A 25,047-nucleotide genomic window follows, 5' to 3' on the forward strand; every position below is an offset into this window, starting at 1 on the left:
GATGATTGGTAGTTACGATTGTTTGAAGTAGGATAGTATTTTAGATTTCACTGAAGCCAATGAATAGAATGATTGCTTCCTTTAAAAAATAGGGGCGAAAGATACCAGAGGGACAGTCAAACTCACAGATCGAAAATGAACTGACAACGCCATGACTAAAAAATAAAAAGACAAACAGACAAACAGACAAATAATAATACACAAGACACAACATAGAAAACTAAAGACTAAACAAAACGAACCCCACTAAAAACTGGGGGTGATCTTATGTGCTCCGGAAGGGTAAGCAGATCCTGCTCCACATGTGGCACCCGTCGTGTTGTTCATGTTATTACAAATCCGGTAAAAAGTCTAATTCGGTAGGTCACATTCGTGGTGAAAAGGAAGTGGATTGTAATTACGACATAAGGAACATATCCGATATCATCTGTGAAACGGTTATTCCATAAAGGTCAACCAACTCGTGATGGGGTCCGTAAAATTTACGAAGGGGTGATTTCAACTTCACCATTTGGAACTCTTGGTTTAATAGCTTCCTTGTGAGCAGCAACCCTCTATCAAGTAAATCATGATAGGAAATACAAGCCCGGGAATATCGTATCAATTGGGAGATATATACTCCGTATGCAGGCGCTGCTGGAATGTTGCTTCATAGAAATGGAAAGTTCACAATTGGGAAGCTGAAATCATCTCTGTTGCCGTAAAGTTTTTTTGTCAACCGACCTTCATTGTCAATTTCTAGATGTAAGTCAAGATATGAGACAGACTTAACTGTATCTGTTGTATCCTTTATCTCTAGTTCTATGGGATAGATGCGTTAAACAAGTCACCAAATGTTGAGTTATTTAGTAAGAGAACATCATCTATATAGCGGAAAGTAAAGTTAAAAAGATATTGCTTCTTATCTTTCCTCCTAAGAAGTTCCAATATGAAGTCAGAAAACAGAAAACAATCATAAAAATGGTATATATTAGATTTGATTTCACCAGAAAAGACCACATGCTAGACAAAAATGTGTCCCCTTTAACGAAAAATAGAAGGCCACAAAAATGACAACAATGGATTTTTCCATGTAATATCATGAGTTGGTTGACAGGTATATAATATATGTGTTACAGATGTCCACGGATATGTTCCAATTGTCATTACTCAATCCTTTCCTCTTTTCCTCAATTATGACATCACCGAATGAGACTCATCACCGAATTTGTACATACCACTGAGTAAGACAACGGATCTAACTAGTGGAGCAGTATCTGTGTACCTTCCGGAGTACCTGAGATTACTCCCAGTTGTTTGGTGGGCCCGGGTTTGTGTTGTTTAGTCTTAAGTTTTTTAATTACTATTTTGTGAACTTGTTTGTCTATTCGTCGTGTTTTTTTTTTTTTTGCTATGTCGTCAGTTTCTCTTGACTTCTGAGTTCTGAATTTCCCATTGGTTCTTCCGCCTTTTCCCCCCGAAGAAATGCAGTATACATATGGCCTAACATACATTGTTTCTAGAGATAAAAACTAAACTGGGATACGAAACAGTTCAGAAGTTACATTTCTTTCCGTTTAAAAGCCTTATTCTTATTTTATCAAGAATATTCTACATTTCTAAATTTCGAAGTCGGGATTGAAAATTTACAGTATCTACCAAAAATTGCTGTCTGTAAAAGTAATTCTTATTATCTAAGTAATTTCAGTAGTTTCTTTGAATCTGAACGACCTTACACCTCTTTATCTGTTCGTTCGCTTTATTTTTAGGACACAGGAATTTCTTTTATTATACTATTATAACCACAGATATCATGATATTATTGATATTTTATGATCTATCAGTAAAACTTGGCGGAAACAGCAAACATTTCGGAAGCATTAAAGTCTACTAGACGAAAATAAACAATCAGTCCAAATCAGACGATAGTAATAATCCGATACATAAAAACTACAAAAATATAATAATTTTCACTTCCAATGTTGACTTTAATATTGCAATGTTTGGTCAGTAGGCCGATCATGTATCATGATCGTTAAGCACTTCTGTGTTGGCATGAATTATCATTGATATGGTCATAATTATGAATGAACTATTTACAAAACTTTTTTCGAAAGACTAAGGATTTCAACCCTAGGAATGGAGAACCTTTGCAGTATCTGACAAAACCTTTCGGAATTTCGGGTCATTAATGATCTTCAACTTCGTACTTTATTTGACCTTTTAATTTTATTATACGAGCGTCACTGAGGGAGGAATCTTTTGTAGACAAAACGCGCGTCTGGCGTACAAAATTTTAAGCCCGGTATCTATAATGAGAGTATTTACATTTTCGTTCGACGTCTGGAACCTTGTATTAATATTGTATAGATTTTTTATTGCTATATATACGTATCATATAAGTTTAAACGGTATAAAAATTTGTTAAAACAGAATAAACTTTCTTTCTCTGGTAGTTTTGTTATCACGTGATCAATCATTCTGACCGACATGTTTATTTACCAGACATTTCCAACAAGTAACGGTATGTTTGTTGAGTCGTTAAAACGCTCAAAAGAATTGTGGCCTAAAGATAACACTGGACTTGATCACGTCCTCTTTACGATGAGTTCGTATGATAATTTCCCTTTCACAAGGTTTATTCGAAATAGTTACAAAAATTTGCCGCCGACACATCAAATTAGATGATTTTCGTATGACCTTACCAGTTTTACAGGGTTCGTGGGAAGCATTATTTATCCCAATTTACCGTCTTCTAAACCTACACGGGCGTAAGGTACGATCAATCGCTTTCAGGAAACAACTTTTTTGGGGAGGAGGCATTTTTTTTTTAAAGATTTATCACCTTCATGGAATAGAAAGACCTTTTTAATGTGAGGAGGCGTTATTTAGATGAATCGTTTTCAGAAATAAAAAGATAAATTGAGCACCCATTCTCCATTTTTTTTTCACAATATATGAAAACTTTTGTTGTTTTGCAGTGATATTCAGTTTAATTATCCCCCTTGGCTGACTTTATGCTTAAAATGATCTTTCTTTAAAAGGAACATCTGGTATAGTTTATTGTATATTTGCCCTTGGATAATATTTTGACTTATTCTTTAAAAGTACATGGTAAGTTTCTTTAATCTGTCATCATATACTTACTCTGTCTCGTTTTAACAAAACAAGAGCTCTGTGAAAATCATTACGTTCTGTGTCTGTTAAAGTTCTATATTCCTTTCGTACACGTAATTGTCCATCTGGTGGTAGATAAAATAGTCCATTCATCCATTGCACAAATCTAGCATTTAGATTATTATTGGAATTTGTAGATCTAAACTGTAGTCGACATAATGGAAAAAGTCCCAGTAGTAAAAATAAGATTTTATAAAGTGAAGGCATCGTCTGTAAAATAAAATGAACACATTCTTAATGATATTAAATTTTTTGACACACACATATTTATTATTGTGTATTGTAAAGATACCTGTCGTACGTCAAGTGTGTGCAAATCAAAACTTTTTTTTTGCTATAAAGCAACCAAACAGTTCAAATCTTGAGACCCGTATTTGGCAAACAATGGAAGCCGATTCTCATTTTCGATTGTTTTTGTGTTTTATATATAGTGTACTGAATACAGAACAAAACAAAATGTAAGGTCTTCATAGCATTTTTTCTAGTTTCAATGAATTTGACATAAGTCTCAAAATTTTGTTGTTTTACGTCTTCAATGAATATAATGAAGTCTTTAAAAGTTTCGTAATTTATAAACTCAATAGATGAAAGTATAGAATCGTTCATTAGTGAACAGTATGTAAAAGAGGGACGAAAGATACCAGAGGGACAGTCAAACTCATAGATCGAAAACAAACTGACAACGCCATGGCCAAAAATAAAAAGACAAACAGACAAATAATAGTACAGATGACACAACATAGAAAACTAAAGACTAAGCAACACGAACCCCACCAAAAACTGGGGGTGATCTCAGGTGCTCCGGAAGGGTAAGCAGATGTAATGTAGACTTGTATGACATAAACATTCATTAATTTTTCAGCCTTACAAAAGCTATTATCAATATTTCATTTGCCAAGGATGTGTCAAGTAGTTGTTCATATCAATAATGCAAGCAATACTTACATTCAACATAGCGAGGGCAAAGCTCATTCATTTTTAACTTTCCAAAGACAAATTTGAACATACTCTAGTAGTCTACGCCAAATCGACTGAGGGGATTCTCTTCAAAGCATGCGGTCTAAATGTTATTATTGATTGGAAAATAACTAACCACGGACACGAAATAATAAATCGTGCAAAATTAGCAACGCATTATATAATATATCAAAAATTACAGTTTATTGTCCTACAAAAACTGACCACACGCCTTGAAGACAAAGTACGGTATGTAAAGATGTATCGGGAAATTTACCACATTTCAAAGGGGAATTTTAAGGATAAGTCCATGTCATCATGACTCCAGGAATAAGGTAATGACACTGCAAAATAACATTGAAAGGAGAGGTATTTGCATGAGGTGTTGGTTTGTGATTTTTTTTTTAAATCCAACAAATTCATAAAATGTTTATGAAGTCAACAGTTCCCGGAATGAAAACTATTATTTTCATTATTGATTTCTACTATCAATGTCGTAACCCAATATATATCTTAAGAAAACAGTTGGTGTGCAACAGAAAATACTATACATAAATAATATAAATACATAAACTAGATATTGTCACGGGAAAGTAAAAATCAAGATGAAATGAAAATTTTAAAAGGTGAAATACAGTTAGAATCAAAACACCAATTCTAAACTAGTAGAAATAGTCGTTTCTACATAGCGATGTCTTTTTAAATCTGTGTCTAATGTTTACGTCAGAATGTTTAAATATTAAAAAAAACAAAAAGAAGGACTCATGACACTGAATTCAGATATATATTGTAAAATCAGACTAAAAACAGTAACAAATGAAATTGAAAATGACAATATCAAAGCAAATGAGAATGTGTTCAAAACTAATACACAGTGACGTATTTTTGTTAAATTCAGATTTTCTTTCTTCAACCAGGTTACAAGGGGCTTCAGCTTGATGAAAGCCAACCTTAGGTAGGTGTGCTTATTAAACGAATACAGTTTTCAATCACGGGGGATGGCATGTGTAGCAATACACCATATGAAAGAAATACAAGTGTACCTAAATAATTTCGCATCTGTGTAAACACACGGAAATGTTGGAGAAACAAGAATATATGACCATTGACCCAATGCCCCGCTCGCACTACATAAATCACATTTCCATAATCTTGATCCGTGCAATCTTGGTCAAAACCTAAAATGAGCATTTGTACTAAGTTTCAAGATGATGTGATACAAAACTATCTTAACATACCTTAAAAAAAATTCTGAACCTGATATGGGACGGACGGACGGACGGACGCACATACTGTAAAATATAGTGACCCTCTTCTTTCGTAGATTGCGCATAAAAACTTTGGTAAGCAGCATGTGATAATTAAAAAAGTGCCTCCTTACTTTCAAAAAATAGAATGATATAACTATAATCTCTTTGGCTTAGGTGGTGTAAAGCAAGCGTCAATCAACGAATTAGTTGCGTAAACACTCTGTCGATTGTATGTATTAAAGTTGACTTTTTGCATACGTGCACTGCAGGTATTATAGTCTGTTAAGTCATCTATCATAACACCAGGTATAATTGTGGGATATTTATTGTCTTTTGTTTTGATGACATCATTGATCTTTCATATACCACACATTAATTACAAAGATAGGTGTCATGTGATACAACATAAATTATACATGAATAACTTTTGGGATGTATACTCTTTAACAGAAAAAAAAACATACAAACATACTGATAGGAAATATCAATGTATTTCTTGTGCACATTCGAAAACAATTGTAATAAATAGGTTTTATGTTATATAATTTATTATATGTTTACGATGGTACGTAGACATGACTACAAAAAGAATGCTCCGAAAGGAAAATTCAAACAAAACAATAATTATTATTACTGTTGCACATTGTATTTATAGATTATGATGATGCAATCACGAATGTTACCAAATTCATATTTTAATAATTGTTCGAATGCATATTTTATGTCAAAATTCTTCAGTAACAATAGTTGTATACTTATATTGTAGATAAACTTTTCTTCTCTTAGAATAACGAAGTACTTTACAGAACAAACATTTCTTTAATTAACAAAAGTATACCGAATAATTATAAAATATGCTTGTTCGTATTAGACAATTTTGTAAACTTTAACTTACAAGTGGTTGTAACGTATCTCTTTTCTAATAGTGTATTCATTACTGTTATGAATTTATGTGGCTTTCATAGCCTTTTGTATTAGCATGTTGTTAGTATATTAACACGTTATAAATCACAATCTACCAAGTCGTACTAATTAATAGGAATTTTTCACCCAGGCTAAATTTACAGGTAACTGTGAAAAAAGTGTACACATATGTATGCAAAGTACTTTTATAAATTTAGTCTGCTAGTATAAACATATGTGCTTTATTTCAATTAACCTTTGTATTAACAATGGCATACAGTTGATTTTGTAGTGTGGTTTCATTCAGTTATAACCACATGTTTTAATTAGTTTGACATGTCCACATATATGTATATATGAAATCCCACATTCTTGAAAATGTTTACTTAATAATTCAAGTAGAGTGAATAGTTGTCTCTGCATGGTCTTAGTCGCTTCACCAAACTATATGTTACGTAGCATACATTTAAACCTGGAGCGTACCTGGTGAAGGTCATTCCAGAAACATGTGTTGTGTACTGAAACTTATCCTTACTTTTATTGTTTTCAATGAGATGCCAAGCGGCATTTAAAATCATAGGTCGAAGAAGGACACGTAAAAAGACTGACAAGACTCTACAGAACATTGAAGAGAAAGGCAAATATTAAGGTACACGAACACCATGTAAAATGTTCAGACATTAAAAAGATAAACACAAAACATATAACAGAATAGGTATTGAAAGTACCGGTGAACTCTGCTTATGATTTATGGCTTATTTTCGTAATTGCTATTGACAAACATTATATAATGATTTACACGAATAAAAAGAAATATAAAGTTGTATAACATAAATAATTTGACAAACTTAGAAATACATCGTATTCATACAACAAGAATGTTGTTTTAATTTTTTCTGTAACCCATCAAACAAGGGTACCAGAAAATTCCCTTTTACTGTACCAAGTTAAAAAGTTAGTACCTAAAACTCATTTTATGTACCTTTATCTTACGTCCTTCAATATATTAATGTGTCCCCTTACTAACGGCTACATGCATCTTCAATAAATGAGATGCATTTCATAATTATTTATCAAAACTATTTTATGGAGGCTTCGTATGTATTGATTTACTAGAAATGTCATGTTCCAATAGTGAGTGACGTCAGTGTTATCTAATTCCGACATACAATATCAGCAAAATAACATTTATTAGCTGCGAACACCTATTTTGATCTTACGATATAATATGAATCATTTCTCCTAAAAAATATCTATTTTTTTTTTGTTTTGGGGGAAATAACAATAGAGTTTATTCAAATACACACTGCAAGTCAAAATACAACGGGAAATGCAGAATGAAAATATGACAATGAATAAAAAAACCACCCAAATTACAACCTTAGATAAAGCATCAATTGTTCATTGTGACGTAAAAATGCAATTTATTTATTTTTTTTATTTTTCGTTTGATTTGATTGCAAACATTATTCGCTTCCGCCTCGATGATGTTTATTGATATTGAATTATATGTATTCAAGGTTGATTAGCTATTTATGACAAGACGTTTTGCTGAATCATTCTAAATTTAATTTAGTCTGCCACACTTCTTTTACCAAAAGGTAAGAAGAAAAAAATCAGTGTAGCATAAACTAAAGTATGACACAGAAATATTAATTTTAGTATTTAACAAGTCTGGCCTTAAACAAAATACAAGGTAAAATTGATGTTACGAGAAATGAAATACATTCTTGTTAAAATCGTGATGGATTAACAAAACTGTCCAAAATAAAAGAACGATGTCTGTATTTGTATTCAAGTAACGTAATTGTTTATCATCATTTATAATAATTATTATTTGATAGATAACAAAACACTTCAAAAGTTACAAGTTCTTTCAGTTTATTTTTATTAAGTTTAGCATAAAGTTATAAATAAGTTTGCTTCATGCATGCATTGCAAGCTAGTAGTATAAAGGTCAAGATTTGACCTATAATTGCTGATATCTTCTTAATTTGAACTCTAGTGGATAATTGTCTCATTGACAATCATACCACATCTTTTTTTTAAATTCTATTTGGCCCATCTTGTTAATTATGACATGTCTATTAATGTTGAAGTGAATGAAGAATTATACATTTCATTAGATTTTGAATAATGAAGTTCTAATTAACCTCAGACTTCCCAAATCCGTAAATAGAGAATCTGACATTCTCTGACTATTTTACTTACAACCAAGGCTGTAATATATAAATACATGTATGTAATTGAATAAAAAACAAAAAAAGTAAAACGGAATTATGTATAACAATAGAACAAATTTTTCTGTTTCGTAGAAAAGTTTTCATAAAATAGGAAGAACAATTACAACATAACATATGTATTACAAAAATGTAATGATCTGGTGTTTGACATTGACTTTACATACCATACAACACTACATTTCCTTTCGGAATCGTGATAAATCTCGCATAGTTAACTATAGCATGTACTAGAAAACACATTTTCCGTATAATTTGTTTATTAAAGAAAAGGATGAATTGATTGGTACACCAGTATTTTTCAAATATTTGTCTTATATAAATTGCATTTGCAGTAAATATGAAAAAAGAAGATGTGGGAACTATAGGTCAATGAGACAGCAACTCAAGGATATTAACATCAACCATAAGACTAGACTAGAACGGCAACTTCCAGTCTTCAACAATGACAGGTATAAAGTATCAACAAAAGAAATGAATGCAAGAAATGTTCTACGACATGAACCTGGTCAGTGGTTGTTTTAGTTGTTGTATCTAAAGGATTTAGTCCATCGATGAATGGGGTTTTGGTTAAAATATTTCTAATAATTCACAATTGCGAGGTTGACATATGCTATGCACAATTATCTGTCATTTAGAATAGTATATTAACGTCTAGATGCTTACGTCATGATAAGTTTTATTATCTATACAATTTAATGATGCTTTACCATTTTGTGAACAGACCTCTAATGTATACAGTTCACATAAGACTAAGATTCAGCAAAAGAAAACGAACCTCAACAAAAACTAGTAAATACATAATATATTGCAATGCTGTTGTAGCTTTCTTCAACAAAAATGCATGTATTTCGTTGTTCCAAGTGGTCGACGATGACAGCGGGTTTAACGACATTGACTACCAACGAAGAATTCCAATTCGGTTTCTATTGCTCTGTTTCTTTTCGTGTTATTTTTGCAAACGTGTCCGTTTCTATGATTTTGTTTATATAAACGATTAATTTATTATTTCAAATGATGTGTTTTTTAATTGATGAATCATTGATTGTCAAAAGGCTTTTAGTTTTTTTTGTATTAATTGAAGTAAAATTTAAATGAATTTTACCATTAACCTTGAACTTCTGTGTTATTTTAGTATTCTAGCTTTAATTTTAACACCTTGTGTGTCATATTTTATAAAATGCTTGTGAAGGTTTATTAATTAAACCTTGCTAACAAGAGTAAGTTATGACATATATATATATATATATTTATAGTTTAACTTTAAGAATTCTTACTGATAAAAACATATTCAAGAATAAAGCTTTCTATTTGCATGATTACTTTTTCAATAAAAAGATTTTTCAATAAGTGAAGAAAGATTTACACATATCTTTTCCATAACATAACGATTTTTAGTCCATTACACAATTCCTGGTTTTGACATGAACTTAATGCATATTTAACTATTCATGTGGAAAGGGGAAAAGATAACAGGAGGAGAAGATAACAGGAGGAAGGGGAAGAAGATAACAGGAGAAAGGGGGAGAAGATAACAGGAGGAAAGGGGAGAATATAACAGGAGGAAGGGGAGGAGATAACAGGAGGAAGGGGGAGAAGTTACCAGGAGGACAATCAAAAACCATAAGACGAAGAAAAACGGACAACACCATAGCCAAAATGAATACAATGATACAACCATTAACAGTCCACAAATGACTGCATAGACAACTTTAGATTGAGCAAACACTAATTCCACTTTAAACATGGGGCAGGGAGGAGAGTTAGGTACTCCGAAATAGGATAAGCTGTAAAATCGTATTAGGTGAAGTCACATTCAATGAAAGAGAGATTGGTCGACTTTATTATTAACTGTGTTATATTATCAAAGTCCCTATTGTGGATGTCACTACTTGAGAACTAAACCAGCTATGAAATGCATTAATTATACTCAAGTGATACAGTTACATATATATCTTTATTTGGATGCCCTCCTGTTTAAGTAGTGACCTTAATTTTTTTTAGCTCACTGGAATAAATGACATGTATATTTAATTGAATAGTAAATACTACAAGTACTTGATACGACTTATGAATTAAAATTTTGCCAAATATTTGTGTATCATTATTATTCAGTCACTGAGAGGGTTTTGTTTTAGGTGTTTTATATTTGACAAAATCTTTTTAAACCATATTATACTAGTTGACATTTAGCGTCGAACATACTGCATTTGGCACGTTTGAAGTGTAATTCAACCTTTTTATACCATAAAGATTATTGAAATGTACCATTTTGAAGTTATACAAAATGTTTGACATACTTGTCAATAAGGGTGAAATACGTTTTATTTTCACATCTTGTCATTGAGATAAACGTCTTCTATACAGGGTTGTCCGCTATCTCCCTCATTATTAAAGTTACAGGTAAAGGAAATATTAATAAAAAGAGATGCGAGTAAATATCAGCAACTAATTTGCTTTGATAAGAGAGTAAAACATATTGTAAAATAAAGATGTATATATATGATGATATTGATTACTAATGGTATCTCCTTACTTTTATATTGAACATAATAGGAAATATAAATAAATGAAAAATGGTTGTACTTAATTGTTAACATCTTATCCGCTTAAACAACAAAATGTGTGATGCCATTACGAAGACGCCCCAAGATAAAGTATAACCATCAATCACATTGAAAGATTAATCTTCTTTTAATTACACTCTTTTCATTGGTAAAGACATTTTTTGTTGTCAATAACTGTAAGATTGCTTATTTATCACAATTTTTAAGTATCATGTGAACTACTTGCATTTTTATTTTTATTTTCATTTGACTTTCCTTCGTCAATTAATTCTAACGTAAGAAGATAATAATACGAAGTTTCTGTTACGTTTATAAGAGGTTAAACGCACGTTTAGTTTTAAAGAATTTGTAGGTCATAACCAACCAAGTGTAATAAATATTAAGACTGCACTTAAGATAACAGGAAACCACTGAAGGGATTGCAAATATAAGACAAAAGATTTGCTATTCTATAGCATTCTTGGAACTTAAATTAAATAATGAAATTGCATTAATTGCATTGATGCTTCCCAATGTTCTATGTTTTGGCGTCTTAAACTTTCAGTCAGTGTAATCATTGAAGATTATTCCACAATTTTCATGGTTTCACACCCTAAACGTTCAGCCAGTGTAATCATTGAAGATTATTCTACAATGTTTCGTGTTTTTACACCCTTAACTTTAGCCAGTGTAATCATTGAAGATTATTCTACAATGTTTCATGTTTTCACACCCTAAACTTTCAGCCAGTGTAATCATTGAAGATTATTCCACAATGTTTCATGTTTTGACACCCTAAACTCTCAGCCAGTGTAATCATTGAAGATTATTTCACAATGCTTCATGTTTTGATACACTAAACTTTCAGCCTGAGTGTAATTTATAAAATATTATTTCACAATGTTTTATATTTTGGTGTCGTTAACTTTCCACCAGAACCGTTAACAGAGATGTTTTATGTTTTGATGTCTTTCAGCAAAACTGCAATTATTGAAGGTTATTCCGCAATGCTTGTTCACACTGAAAAAACACCATACGTTTATATAAAACACGCAGATTGTCATGCAAAATATATTATTACGCACGAAATGTCAGTCGATGGCGTAAGAACTAATGTTATTGATAGAATGGTAATATGGGGGTTAGAGGTTCCTTTGAATGTTACTTATATTATTTTGAAATTCAATGTTTTTGTATTTTAAAAGTTAAAAAGATTTTTTCTCTATGCTTGCATTTTTTGTTTAAAAATTTGGAAAACTTATAGGACCGTCAACGCCTACATTAATCTTGTTATTTTTAAAGATATAAACAATAGCAAATAAATTATTAATCACACAAATACATATATTTACAATAATACTAGACAAAAAAATGCAAAAAACTCAAAGTGTTACACTACTAACATTTCTCTTTATAACGATGATTTAGCAAGGACAGGTTATAATGAGTGATGAAGTATTTTTTGCTACATTCCGTACTAGTAGGTAAATCTCCTCTATGTCTAACTATAATCAAAATATGAAATACTCATCAAATTGTCTTTGGTGTGTCAATTGATCTGAGTTTGATATATTTTCGTCGCTTAGACTATTTATTATCTTTAATGGAAATAAGAAAATATATCAATTTGTGTGAGAATTTGCTTTTAGAATAATAATTGTGGCCATGTGGTTTTACTAAGGTGTGCCTGAGAAAAGCTTTTTGGCAAAGTTGGCAAAGGGGAGTCCTTTTCAAACACATCTATTTTTTCCGTTATTTTTTTTCACTAAATCTATCGTTTGATGTTATAAAAAAAGAAAATAGAAATTAGAAAATAAAACCGTTTTAGAAGATCACCATGATATACCATTCATAATTTCAACAATTGATATTTTGTCATTTTGGCAAATCTCCTTAAACCAATACATGAAACCACTTTTATGTAGGTTGCATCATGATGTTAGAAAACGGGTATATAAGTTCGGCTTGTGAATAAACATATAGTTGTTAATTTCTGTGTCATTTGGTCTCTTGTGGAGAGTTGTCTCATTGGCAATCATACCACATCTTCTTATATATATATATATATATATATATAAAAAAAAACCAGAAAAGATAAGGATGAAAGTCCTTTGCTTTTCAGAATGCTAAACACAAATCCTCAATATGAACTTTAAATGATTATGATGAATTAAATTAAACACTCCTTTATATTTATGATGATCCAACCATTTGTTCTCATTTTTCCATCCACAGCGGAACGAATTGTGACTAACCGTTAACCGTTAGTCTGGTGTGAACATCTGACGTGCATACTCAAAAATGCCTAATGAATTTACTTTTAACTTATGAAAATAGTTATCTGAGGGTCTTCGTGCGTTTTGGCTATGATTATTAAGTTGAAGAAGTTTTTTTTATACTTTAATCAGTCAAATCTTCAATCACAATTCATAAGTCTAAGAGAAACCGACAATGTAATGGCGGAAACGAAATACAATAGAAGTAAAAGTAATCATAGTACAAAGAGAATCTAAAGATGCGCTTTGGTTATTGGTGCCTTTTTGTTGCTTTCTCATTGATGAACTAAACATGTCCTTTTATTCAGGATATTTTCAAAAATTATATATATATTATTCAATGAATAAAGAACCATAAGTCTCCAACCAAAACTTTTAATCTTTAGTATTTCATGATCTTTTTTAAAGTTTCAAAATACAAAGGATCTATCTTTTCTTAGATTAGCCAAGTAACATTGCAGTGTGTGATATGAATACTGAAAAAATGATGTAGATTAAACACAAATAAAACAGCAACCCAACAATATAAAACATAAAACAAAATATCTAGACGTTATCATACGACTCATAAGCTGCAAAATTCATTGTATTGCAATTGCGAAGGGAACAACGAAATGGCGCAAAGGGGACGGCCAGACTACAATCTGCTGTACACGATATACATGTATATATATTTTTTATTGTGAAACTACCCCTTTACAACGGGGACAAGCGCCAGCGGGGTACTGACACCTGCGTCATCAAAACATAGTATTTACAAACAACATTATATGATTGCAGTAAAGCATGGTACAAGACACGTGTAAATATTTAAAAGTCTAATGATTACATTAACGCTAAAATAACATAATACATTTGTTATTTCGTAAAAGTACATTACAGTAACAAGTTCATATTTATATATTATTTAAAACTATCTGTCGTCCATAAAAGAAATAAGAACTCAAACCTTGAAACTAAAAACGTTCGCACACAGTTCAAGATATTATACATTGAGATTTATCAAGTTAAAAAGAACGTTCATTCATAACGTCTGTAAGAGATTTTCCCCCGATCTTATCTAAGCTATTACCTAAGTCTGGAGAATACAAGTAACCCAAATCACCTATCATGCACTGTATTTGTGCTAAGGGCGGCAACTCTGAAAAGTAGATATCCATTTTTAAAATATCGAAACATGCGTGTATGTCAGTAATTGTTCTTTTTCTGATAGACGAGAAAGAAGGACAATCTAACATAACGTGAAAAATATTTTCAGTTGCATTTGAGGAACATAACTGACACTCATTGTTTGTTATAAGATTCATTCGTTGGAGCGTGGCATTTATAGGCAGACAATTCGTTCTTGCCAAAATGTTTAGCCTTGTTGAGCGAAAGTCTTCAACGTTTGATAAATACAACTGCTTACGTTTCACAACCACAAATGATTGGTACAGGTTTACACTTCTCTTTTCTAAAATATTGGATAGTTAAGTATTTGTCGTTTCGTTACCATAAAGTTTATTAAAATTATTAACGTTTATGTTTCCATTTGCATAATGGTCAAGGCCCGCAGTCTGTAGAATAATTTCGATATTTTCTATATATTTCCATTCATTACATTTTAGAATAATAATTTCATTAAGGATAATTTTAGACAATCGATTATCAGGCAGGATTTTTAATCTAGCGTAGTATGCAATTCTTTGCCTATCCATAAATCTATTTATTGATTCCCAGCCAAATTCAGCTAGTAGCGCACATTTAGGGATATTCATTTTTGTGTTTATGATAATTTTTCCTACTTTATATTGAAAACTTTCTAGTAATTCGATACATGTCTGGGATGACGGGAACCATACCGAACACCCGTACGTCAGTGATGGTCGAATAGCAGACATCCACAGGGAATGTCCAAAATTTATACGATTAAAATCCCCATGTTCACCTAAAATACGAATTGCATGATTTATTTTCCGTTGAAAATTTTCTTTCACGATAGCAAAGTTCATTATATTTAATTTGTATAGGAAACGGCCGACTGCAATCTGCTGTACATGTACAAGATAGCAAAACTCATTGTATTGTAATTGCGAAGGGAACGGCGGACAACAATCTGCTGTACACGATACCAAATTAATTGGATTGTAATTGCAAAGGGAACGACAGACAACAATCTGTTGTACACGATAGCAAAGTTAATTGTATTGGAATTGCAAAGGGAACGGCGGACAACAATCTGCTCTACACGATAGCAAAAACTCATTGTATTGTAATTGCAAATGGAAGGGCGGACATTCTAATATGACGTTCTTCAAACGCTTTGTGTACACACCCGTGGTAAAATATGAATATATTGTATGTCAGCTGATCGGCAACGTCATGATTTGTTTGGGCTGTTCCGATCATACTCATATGTCATATGTTTTTTTTATGAATGAGCTACCCGATGTCAATCTGTGTAAATGACGTCATTGAACGATGACGGAAGAATATAAGCATTTTACAGGAAAATGCACGGTGGTAAAAATTGAAAGTCATCAAAACAAAGAAACATAAACAAACGATGATAAAATTTGTTAAAATATAATTTTTTTTTACAGATAAGTATGATGAACATTTAAATTCATCCAAACCTATCTAAGTACGTTATTGTAAATAGTTTAAGCATGTCACTAGTTCAGTTTTCTGTGTTCTTTTACGTCAATATTAATAGAGTGTTTAATTACGGGAACGGCAATTGTTTGCCTTCACCTAGAGCGCTTCGAACAAAAAGAATTGCTGTGTTTCTCCTACTAGAATAGAAATAATTAATGTGGGCTTGAATTTATACCAATTTTACCACGGGTTTGCCTTTTTTGTCGATATTTTACCCCCTCGCTATCGCTCGTGGTAAAATAACAAGCATAAAGGGCCAACCCGTGGTAAAATCAGTATAAATTCAAGCCCCATGAATTATTTCTTAAACAATCTGCTGTAGACGATAGCAAAACTCATTGTATTGTAATTGCAAAGAGAACGACGGACAACAATCTGCTGTACACGATAGCAAAGTTCATTGTTTTTAATGGTAATCGAGATCATATATCCTGTTGTATCTGCTGTAGTGATAGACGGTAATCGAGTGATTAGGGCGTATCAAAACATTTAAATATTTTTCTACATCCCAGCACTTTTTATATGATGTAATATAAAACCACTTTAAAATTAAAGACATCGCTTCTTTTCCTGAATAAACTAGAAGTCCAGTGTTTAGTGTTTTGATTTCACTATGTAAAAGATTTGCTATCTTTAAGGGATGACTTATTTCTTTTTTGTCTCAATAAGCAGAAAAATAAAGATAGCTTAAATGCATTGTTTTGCTTTATATTTGAGTAAATACGTTTATTTGACAAGACAGCATGAAAGTGAACAAAGTGGAAATTTCCGATTTTAAGGAGTGAACTTTTCTTTTCTGAGTATGAGTACTGCATCTCCTTCGTATACTGTTTATATTGATAGTTGTCTCACTAAAAGTTTGAGACGTGTTTTTTTTTAAATGATTCCTACTGTCTGCTCATAATTGACTCATTACTGGTTTTATATTAAACAAAATGTTAATGACCAGGTAGAACAATGAAGTACATGAATGTTATTATCTCCTAGCGTTATTCAATTCCATAAGCCCAATGTTATGGTTTTGCTTGGACTTTACTATGAGGATTACGCACGACAATACCATAATCTTTTCATCTAATTGATTATTGCACAGTGCCATGTCACAACGTATCTACGTCATGCAAACGCTTTGACTGGTTTAAACAAGCTCGTACTGCATTTTGGATTGTTGAAACCGTTAATTCATTATTGCACTGTGCCATATTTTAACATTCAAACGCTTTGGCTGGTTGTAACAAACCCTTACTGCATTTTACAATGGTTGAAACAGTTAATTCGTTCAACCATTTCATAACTTATATATAATATGCCATAATCACATCTATTATTATGCTGGTGCATAATTTATACATAATTATACATTATACATCTTTCTCAGAAATAATAATATATCATCCATAGTCAAATAGAAGAAAAACTAATATAATAAGCATCATTTTATAATACATTAAAAATGTATGCCATTCAAGTCCTTAACCTAGTTTTTACGAAAAAATTTACGGCGGCACTAGTTTACCAGAGATTTTACCCAGGGTTTCATAGTTTATCAATGATTGCATTTAAAGTTGAAACTTTCGCAAACAATACATTGCCCGTGTTTAAATCCAAAATTGAATTCTTTATTAAAGAGTTTATTCGATATCATATCGAGCAACTCCATAGAAATGACCATTTTGTTCTCCAACTTGGTTTAAAATACATTCAGTTGTGCATTAAGCAAGACTACGGTATGTTTTGTTGGAATAAGGACACGGTTTTATTTGCAAAGCGAAAGAAGAGCGTCATATTATAAATAATAAAAGAAAAAGTAATGTTTTGAAATGTATTTCGACTTGTGATCTAAAAAAAATCATAATAGTCGGACCTTAAAAAAAAGTTTAATTCTTCTTGCGTTTATTTCAAAATTAGATTTTAACTCACAAGAAAATATTTTGTCCAATGTTTATCGTAACACTATGTATATGGCTGTATTTTTTGGCACAAACATCATACCAACATATCCCCAGTAAATCTCGCATTTTGTAGTGATAGTTTTACAGAATCATAATAGTTCAAGGGTTAAAATGACATGGAATTTCAAAGATCATCTATTATTGAAGCTTTATGGGCAATGAATAAGATTTAAAATTTCCCTACCTCTTATATTCCTCGATGAAATAGCAGGTCAGATGTTTAATTTCGTGCTTTTTCAAACCTGAATTGCATGTTAAATTGTAATGATGTATGCATTTCCGTGGTGTAAAAACCAAAAAGAGACAACATCAATCAGAAAAAAGAAAGGCAAACAATTACATATTTCTTCATCTATATCAGAAGTGTTTTTTTCAGTTGAACAGTTTTTAGTATCTAATTAGATATCTAATATAGCGCTTTGATATTTCCCCCTTTTTCTCACGTTTTTAAGACGAACATTTGTTAGTATCTAATTAGATATCCAATATAATGCCTTGACATTTCCCCCTATTTTCTCACGTTTTGTACCTGCCTGTCCGATACAATTAAGGTTTGCTAATTAATTACTTTCTTGTTTATATCAGGATATGATACAATTATAATATATCTTTGACCTTTCAATAGTTGAAGTCTCTTTCCGATTATAATAAAAATCCACACCCTATAAATCACTAACTCTATCTAAGACTTTCAAATTTTAAGTACATTGTCCGATTAATTATACACAACCTCGACCCACTCCCCCTCCCCCCCCCCCCCCCAAAAAAAAAGAAAAAAGGAATAAAAAGATAGTTTCTGGAAGAACGACCACCATTAAATACAACTAAAATTGTCATTTTGTTATTTATTTTTCCTCGGGATCGTTTTGGATTGACGAAGTGGTAGTGTGACGATACTGTAACGGATTTTGAATGACTTAACTTAAAAATGAGGAGATAATATTAGAGAATCATGAAAGGCCATAAGCAGTCATTATTGTGTCAAAATTTCAGTCAAGAATAAAATCAAACTTCAACACAGTTTTCTATATAATAAGACATAAAAAGGAAAACGATTAATCAAACAGTAGTTTTTCGAAATTCAAATCTCGTAAATCCATTTTGAATATACACATCAAGACAAAAGACCCTGTGGAAATCGGATGAAACCAATATGAAAGCGATAACGAGTGCAACGATAGGGTAAGAGTCTCCTGCTATTCGTGCACTCCCTTCCATTCGAATCCCGACTCAAACTGTTACCATACTGTATAGCTTTACAGATCAGACAACTATTCTGAAGAAACTTAGGTTCTAACGCCTTTAGTCTTAGTTGATCATATATGGGTTTGGCTTTACTTTTTATGTGCCCCTTTGCTCATTTTACATTTATACACATCCTTGGCATTCAAACATTTCGTTTTGATCCTTTCCGATGACGGTTAAACAAGAAAAGTGCTTCGAATGTACCAAATCTCTGATCCTCGTCGGTACGAACAGTGAGCTTGGGAGGGATCTAAAGCCAAAGCACATATGACCATTTTCGATATTGGATACGAAAACACACGAGATAGATTCATTCATTTAGCAGAGAAATGTCCTTTACTAAGTGCAGAAACTTATTTAATGGTTTACATAAAACATCAAGTGACTTTTAATTTATGACATAAATCAGAAAACACATGTTAATGTTACATATACATCTTCCAATCTTTTCATGTAAAAATAACATGAAAATAAAAAAGCAGACTGAAACTTTTAAAGTATACAATCTTTTATATGCGTTTATTATTTCAAACTAAAAAAACAAAATGATAAATATTAAAAACTATTAATCATTACTTGTGTACCAAGAGCTTTTGCATATTCAGGCAAAAAAAATGTCTTCAAACTTATTTATTTAATTGAACATAAGTAAGTTCCTTTCACTTAAACAATCTATTAAATGATAATTTGGGTGGTCATGTGTTTATCTGAGTTCCTACGTGCGAATTTTGAATTACAATTTTACAGATAGCACTCTTTCAAAATCCATAGATTTCCAGATATTAATCGTTACTTGTGTATCATGCACTTGTGCATATTCAGCCAAATAAAATGTTTTAAAACTTTACCATTTATTTAAACATTTCAACGGTTTTTTTTTAATCGAAAATAAGTAAGTTCTTTACATTTAAAAATGACTTATCAAATGATTATGATAATTTGGATGGTTATGTGTTAATCTGAATCTGAATACGAATTTTGTAGATTGAAGTTCCTATGGGCGGGTTTTTATTTACACTTTAACAAATATTCAATAAACAATAGATTAATTATCACAGTATTGGGAAACAATGAGATGTTGAACGAATGAACAGGAGCTGTCATTCCTGTATTTTGCAACAAATAATACAATGTCATTAACGGTCGTCTTAAAAGCGCTATTTGATTTTTGCTTATTAACAAGGCAATATATTTCAATATGACCAAGTATTCTTTACACGACACTTTACATATGTTTTGCATGTAAATCTAGTTGTTCCTGTTATCAAGAATATCAGTTCATAATGTTTTTATGACCTCTGAACTAAGTCTCTTCCACGTCATTATAGACTGAGTTAAGGATAATTAATGTAATGTTAAAGAATATTTAAGAATATGTAATTGAAGAAAAATACATAGAAGTAATTATAGCATACCGTCAGGTTTGGGCCATTTTTAAATTCGGTTTTGATCTATGTTCACAGATTTGTTTAATTTTCCTACATTTTCTGGAGGGGATTCGAAAAATATGCCATAACGGTCAACCAACTCATGATGCCGTCCGTAAAATTTTCGAAGGGAAGATTTCAACTTCACCATTTGAAACTCTTGGTTTTATAGCTTCCTTGTGAGCAGCAACTCTCTATCAAGGAAATCATGATAGGAAACGCAAGCCCTGGAATATCGTAATAACTGGGAGATATACTTCATATACAGGCGCTGCTAGAATGTTGCTACATAAAAATGGAAAGTTCACAATCGGGAAGCTGAAATCATCTCTTTTGTCGTAAAGTTTTGTTCTCGACCTACCCTTATATCTTGACTTACATCTAGAAATTGACAATGAGGGTCGGTTGAGAACATATAAGTTCGAGTAAGTTTGCTTCTTTGAAAATTTGTTCGAAAAAAGAATAGTTTCTTGAGGATGTTGTCATTTAAGGTTTAGGAATTTTTGTCAGATGTTCGGACTCCTTGGTTTTTTCCTACGATACAAAGGTGAAATAGTTTGTCCCATATCACCCACTTTTCTTTTCATAGAAGGCTCCAATGGCTCATAAAAGGTCATTACCAAAATTAAGCAGAATCTTGATTTCTTTTCTTACGATTTGAGACACAAATAATGCCAATGCTTAATATAAGATAAAAGTCCGAGTCAGCCTTTTCCCGCCATTTTTTCAAAATCAAATATCCCAAAAAGGAGTTCCATCACCGATCAATATTTTTAGATTATTTTGTTCCTTAACTTATGCTTTTTTAAAATATATATATATACTCATATTGGTATAGGTAATTTTTTGGTTCTTTTGGAAATTTTTAGATATGAAAATTAAGGATACCAAATTAGTTTATACAAAATTAAAGTTACATTTGTGAATACGATGCATCAAAAGTGGTCATGATTTACCTTCAGTAGGAGTACTCAACCCCTAATTTTTTAAAGCCAAGGCTGTATGAATACTTAAATACTTTAAGTGCTTAACGCACAAAAAATCAAATTTGTTCAGAGAGTTCTGAATAACTTCTAAATTTGTCAACAGAACATTTAAAAAGGTATAATATAAATCATGTTAGTACCGAATCAATGACTACTAAGCTGACGATACCTTCGAGAACAAGCAGTATGACAGCAGCAGTGTGGACTCATATATAAGATAAGATAAAATAAAAAAAAAAGAATATCTACGTGGAAAACATGTGTATTCTGAAATAACCGTCACATGATAACACCCAGTCGAATCTTTTAAAAAACATTTACACATAACCATTCTAAACATCAAATACAAAGTGCCAAATATTAATGAACACGTCCCTGAAACAGAAGTCACAAATCTCAAGAGGAAAGGACAGCTTCGATATGAAATAGTAGAAATGAAATTTATTTCGCAAGGAAAACATGTAATCAAGTGTTCATTTTATTAGCATTGTTTGATACAAATTTTTTGTTTTAGGCAATGAAAAATCTTACTGTTTTTACCGCACTAATTCCGAAAACAAATACACTCGATAATGATATCATAACGCTGGACTTTTTATCGGCAACTTATTTGTTAAGTGTGTTTGATTAATATTAAACAGAAAGTCGATATTGCAATGTATTCTGAGTGTGCATCCTTTTTGGCCGACTTATTATTGTACTCATAAGAAGCAGAATTCATACAAAACCCTTTCAAGGACACAAAGAAAAAACATCTTGCATAGTTCTTTCATTTCACTTTCATGTATATTGATGATGTCCTGTTACTTAATTATGATAAGGGTTCATACAATTATCGTTATGCCAAAGTGTAATAAATATTTAGAAGTATTTTTTCAAAATAGAAATTACTAAATAGTCCTTTAAGGTGTTAATTCGATTTGTTTTGTGGGTAAGTTTATGACCTACGTGACAAACTTAAACAAAAAAATTAAACAAGCACAAAAGGCAGTTTTACACATGTGTACTTTGTATTGATTGATACCAGAAAATGACAAGTTTACATATCTGTATTACATGTGCAACAAATGTCTTATTGTTAACAAACCACCGTGGACATTATCCCTAAGGATATACAAATGACATGCATATTTCTTGTTCATATTGCACTATCATAATTGTCTTTCTTTTGTAGATAATCAGCAAAATAAAAATAAATTTTAATTTGATATTCCCTACTTATTGGTGGAGGTGGTGTTTTCAAATTTTATTTCTGCCATATTTAAAAAAAAATGAATAATATGTGGTTTGTATAGTTGTAAAATAATAATGTTATACTGAATATCAAAATAAGCTCCATCAAAAAAGTAAAAAAAAATGTTATATTCTTAGAGTTTTGAGTTAAATGATCTGACCAATTTCTCCTTTTGGAATTATGTTAACATTGACGTTCCCTTCAATGATCAGAGAGTCAAGATTTGCTATTAATATTAAAAACATTTCTTCAGGTTTTTTTTTTTATAACAGATGGATTTATAAAATGACCGAATACATCTACAATATAAAAATAAGGAGATGTGGTATAATTGCCAATGAGACAGCTATCCACCTTAGTTCAAATGAAGTGGATTTAAGCAATCATAGGCAACCGTACGGCCTTCAACAATGAAAAAAACCCATACCATATAGCCGGCTATAAAAGGTCCCGACAGGAAAAATATGAAACAATTCAACTGAGAAAACTAACGGTCTTATATTTAACAAAACAATTTATTTTTTAATGCCTAACTGAAAATGAAACCAATAGACAACGCGATTAAGTTGTGTGTTTCTTCAAGAAATGAATACTGTTGTTGTATTCTACTTTTAAAACTGGTTTGATGTAAGGTCGAGAAAACAAGTCGACCTTCATGTTAAACAAAACTTTTTATAGATCTAAACTCTATGCCAATGACTAATATCGATACAGCTTACCACGTTAAATTGTCAATGTCAAAATTGTAGACTATATATTCATTTAACAGATAATAAAATCATTAAGTGATTTTATGGTTTACAATGAATTGTGGTTTTGTTTTTAAACATTTATTTTATGCAGTCCTTGCCAATATGTCACGTAGTCATCTATGAAAGATGCATTAATTCAATAAGATGAATTAATTTGTGTTTAATGATAAAAATATTAGTAGTCTTTACAGTTACAATAGGATTTCCATCAATTCAAAATAGTATATATCTGTTGATGAGTTTGTATTGTTTCGGATTTTATTTTGTTATTTATTCATTTTATGTGCTTGTCTGTAACATCAGTATATGAATATGTTGACACAAACAATACATTTTTATGGAATTAAAACAATAAAGTATCAAAATATTGACCTAGATATTAACAAAATTATATGTTATAGAAATAGAGATCATTTACTTTAATGACTTTTCACATTCTAAATTGTCATACGACCTGTTTTAATTACAGAGCTCTTTAATTTCTGTCTAAACCTTGAATAAAAGTATTGATTCGTATATATTGAATATATAAAATGTAAACCTAATGTTTTAGTATATACTAAACTGACAGCAAATGAACATATTGAAAGATATCACTTTGATTTCTAAAACTACTGAAATTAATGGAAGTTATATTTTTTCTACATTATTTTAAAAATAAAGTTTTCTTATGCATGAAATTATTCCTTTTTATCTTATTTCTTCTGTTTTGTGTATCCATACAAATTTTACTCTTCTTTAACCCCGTACACATATCCAGGGGACGCAACTAGTGATACATAATCATGAAGATGTTATACTAATTATCATTACTCTAAATAACACTTACCTAATAAACAGTAACTCCACTAATTAAGTTCCCGTAACTGTTTATAAACCATGTATTTTGGAATTTTTTTAGTAAAAATTCTACTTATTGCATTATGCCTACACTCTACCGGGACAATCGACCAAGACTGTTCCAGGCGCTCACCTGTGACAAAGAACTAATCTATCATCACTCTTGTCAAAGGTAGAGACCGTGGACAAGATTTATTTACATGCATAAACATGAATGTCAACGCTAAAATTACATTTCTGAAACAACTATAAAGAGAATGTATTATGGTATTTAGTTTTAGAGAGAAATACTGATAAGATAAAAATGTGTAACCACAACATTTGAATAAGTCTGGTAAGGGGTTGATCAACGGAAGGAAATCTATATGTAACCATTATTCATTCAAATATGTGTTTACTAGAAATACACGAACATGCCAATTACTTCTCTCTATTTTATAGTTTATGACAGTAAGACACAACTTAGGAAATAACGACTGTTTTTAACACGGATAGATTCATTGGCCATCTGTTGTTTCTTTCACTTCACAGGAAAGTGCAAACATCTCGCATTTTAACAAACATTTTATATTCATTTAAATACATCCTTGGCTTTCAAATATTCGACTTTCATAGTTCCTGATGAAGGTAAATCCAGCAAAACGCT

The 25,047-nt window shown here is 31.2% G+C and overlaps 1 protein-coding gene across 2 annotated transcripts in view; it reads right to left on the minus strand.

The window, feature by feature from the left end:
- Positions 1-24,544, minus strand: part of LOC127700806 (putative tyrosinase-like protein tyr-1) — a 36,407-nt gene extending 11,863 nt beyond the window's left edge. Inside the window, exons 1-2 of one of the 2 annotated variants that reach the window (XM_052204476.1) lie at positions 24,391-24,544; positions 3,127-3,366 (exon numbers count right to left, since the gene is read on the minus strand). In XM_052204476.1, coding sequence (XP_052060436.1) covers positions 3,127-3,363 — 237 coding nt within the window. In that variant the 5' untranslated portion in view covers positions 3,364-3,366; positions 24,391-24,544. Of the gene's footprint in view, positions 1-3,126; positions 3,367-18,101; positions 18,165-24,390 lie in introns of those variants that run through there. The other variant, XM_052204477.1, reaches the window with a different exon arrangement.
- Positions 24,545-25,047: the final 503 nt, after the last annotated feature.

This window comes from Mytilus californianus, unplaced genomic scaffold (assembly GCF_021869535.1).
Source record: "Mytilus californianus isolate M0D057914Y unplaced genomic scaffold, xbMytCali1.0.p SCAF_5, whole genome shotgun sequence".
NCBI classification, from domain to species: domain Eukaryota; kingdom Metazoa; phylum Mollusca; class Bivalvia; order Mytilida; family Mytilidae; genus Mytilus; species Mytilus californianus.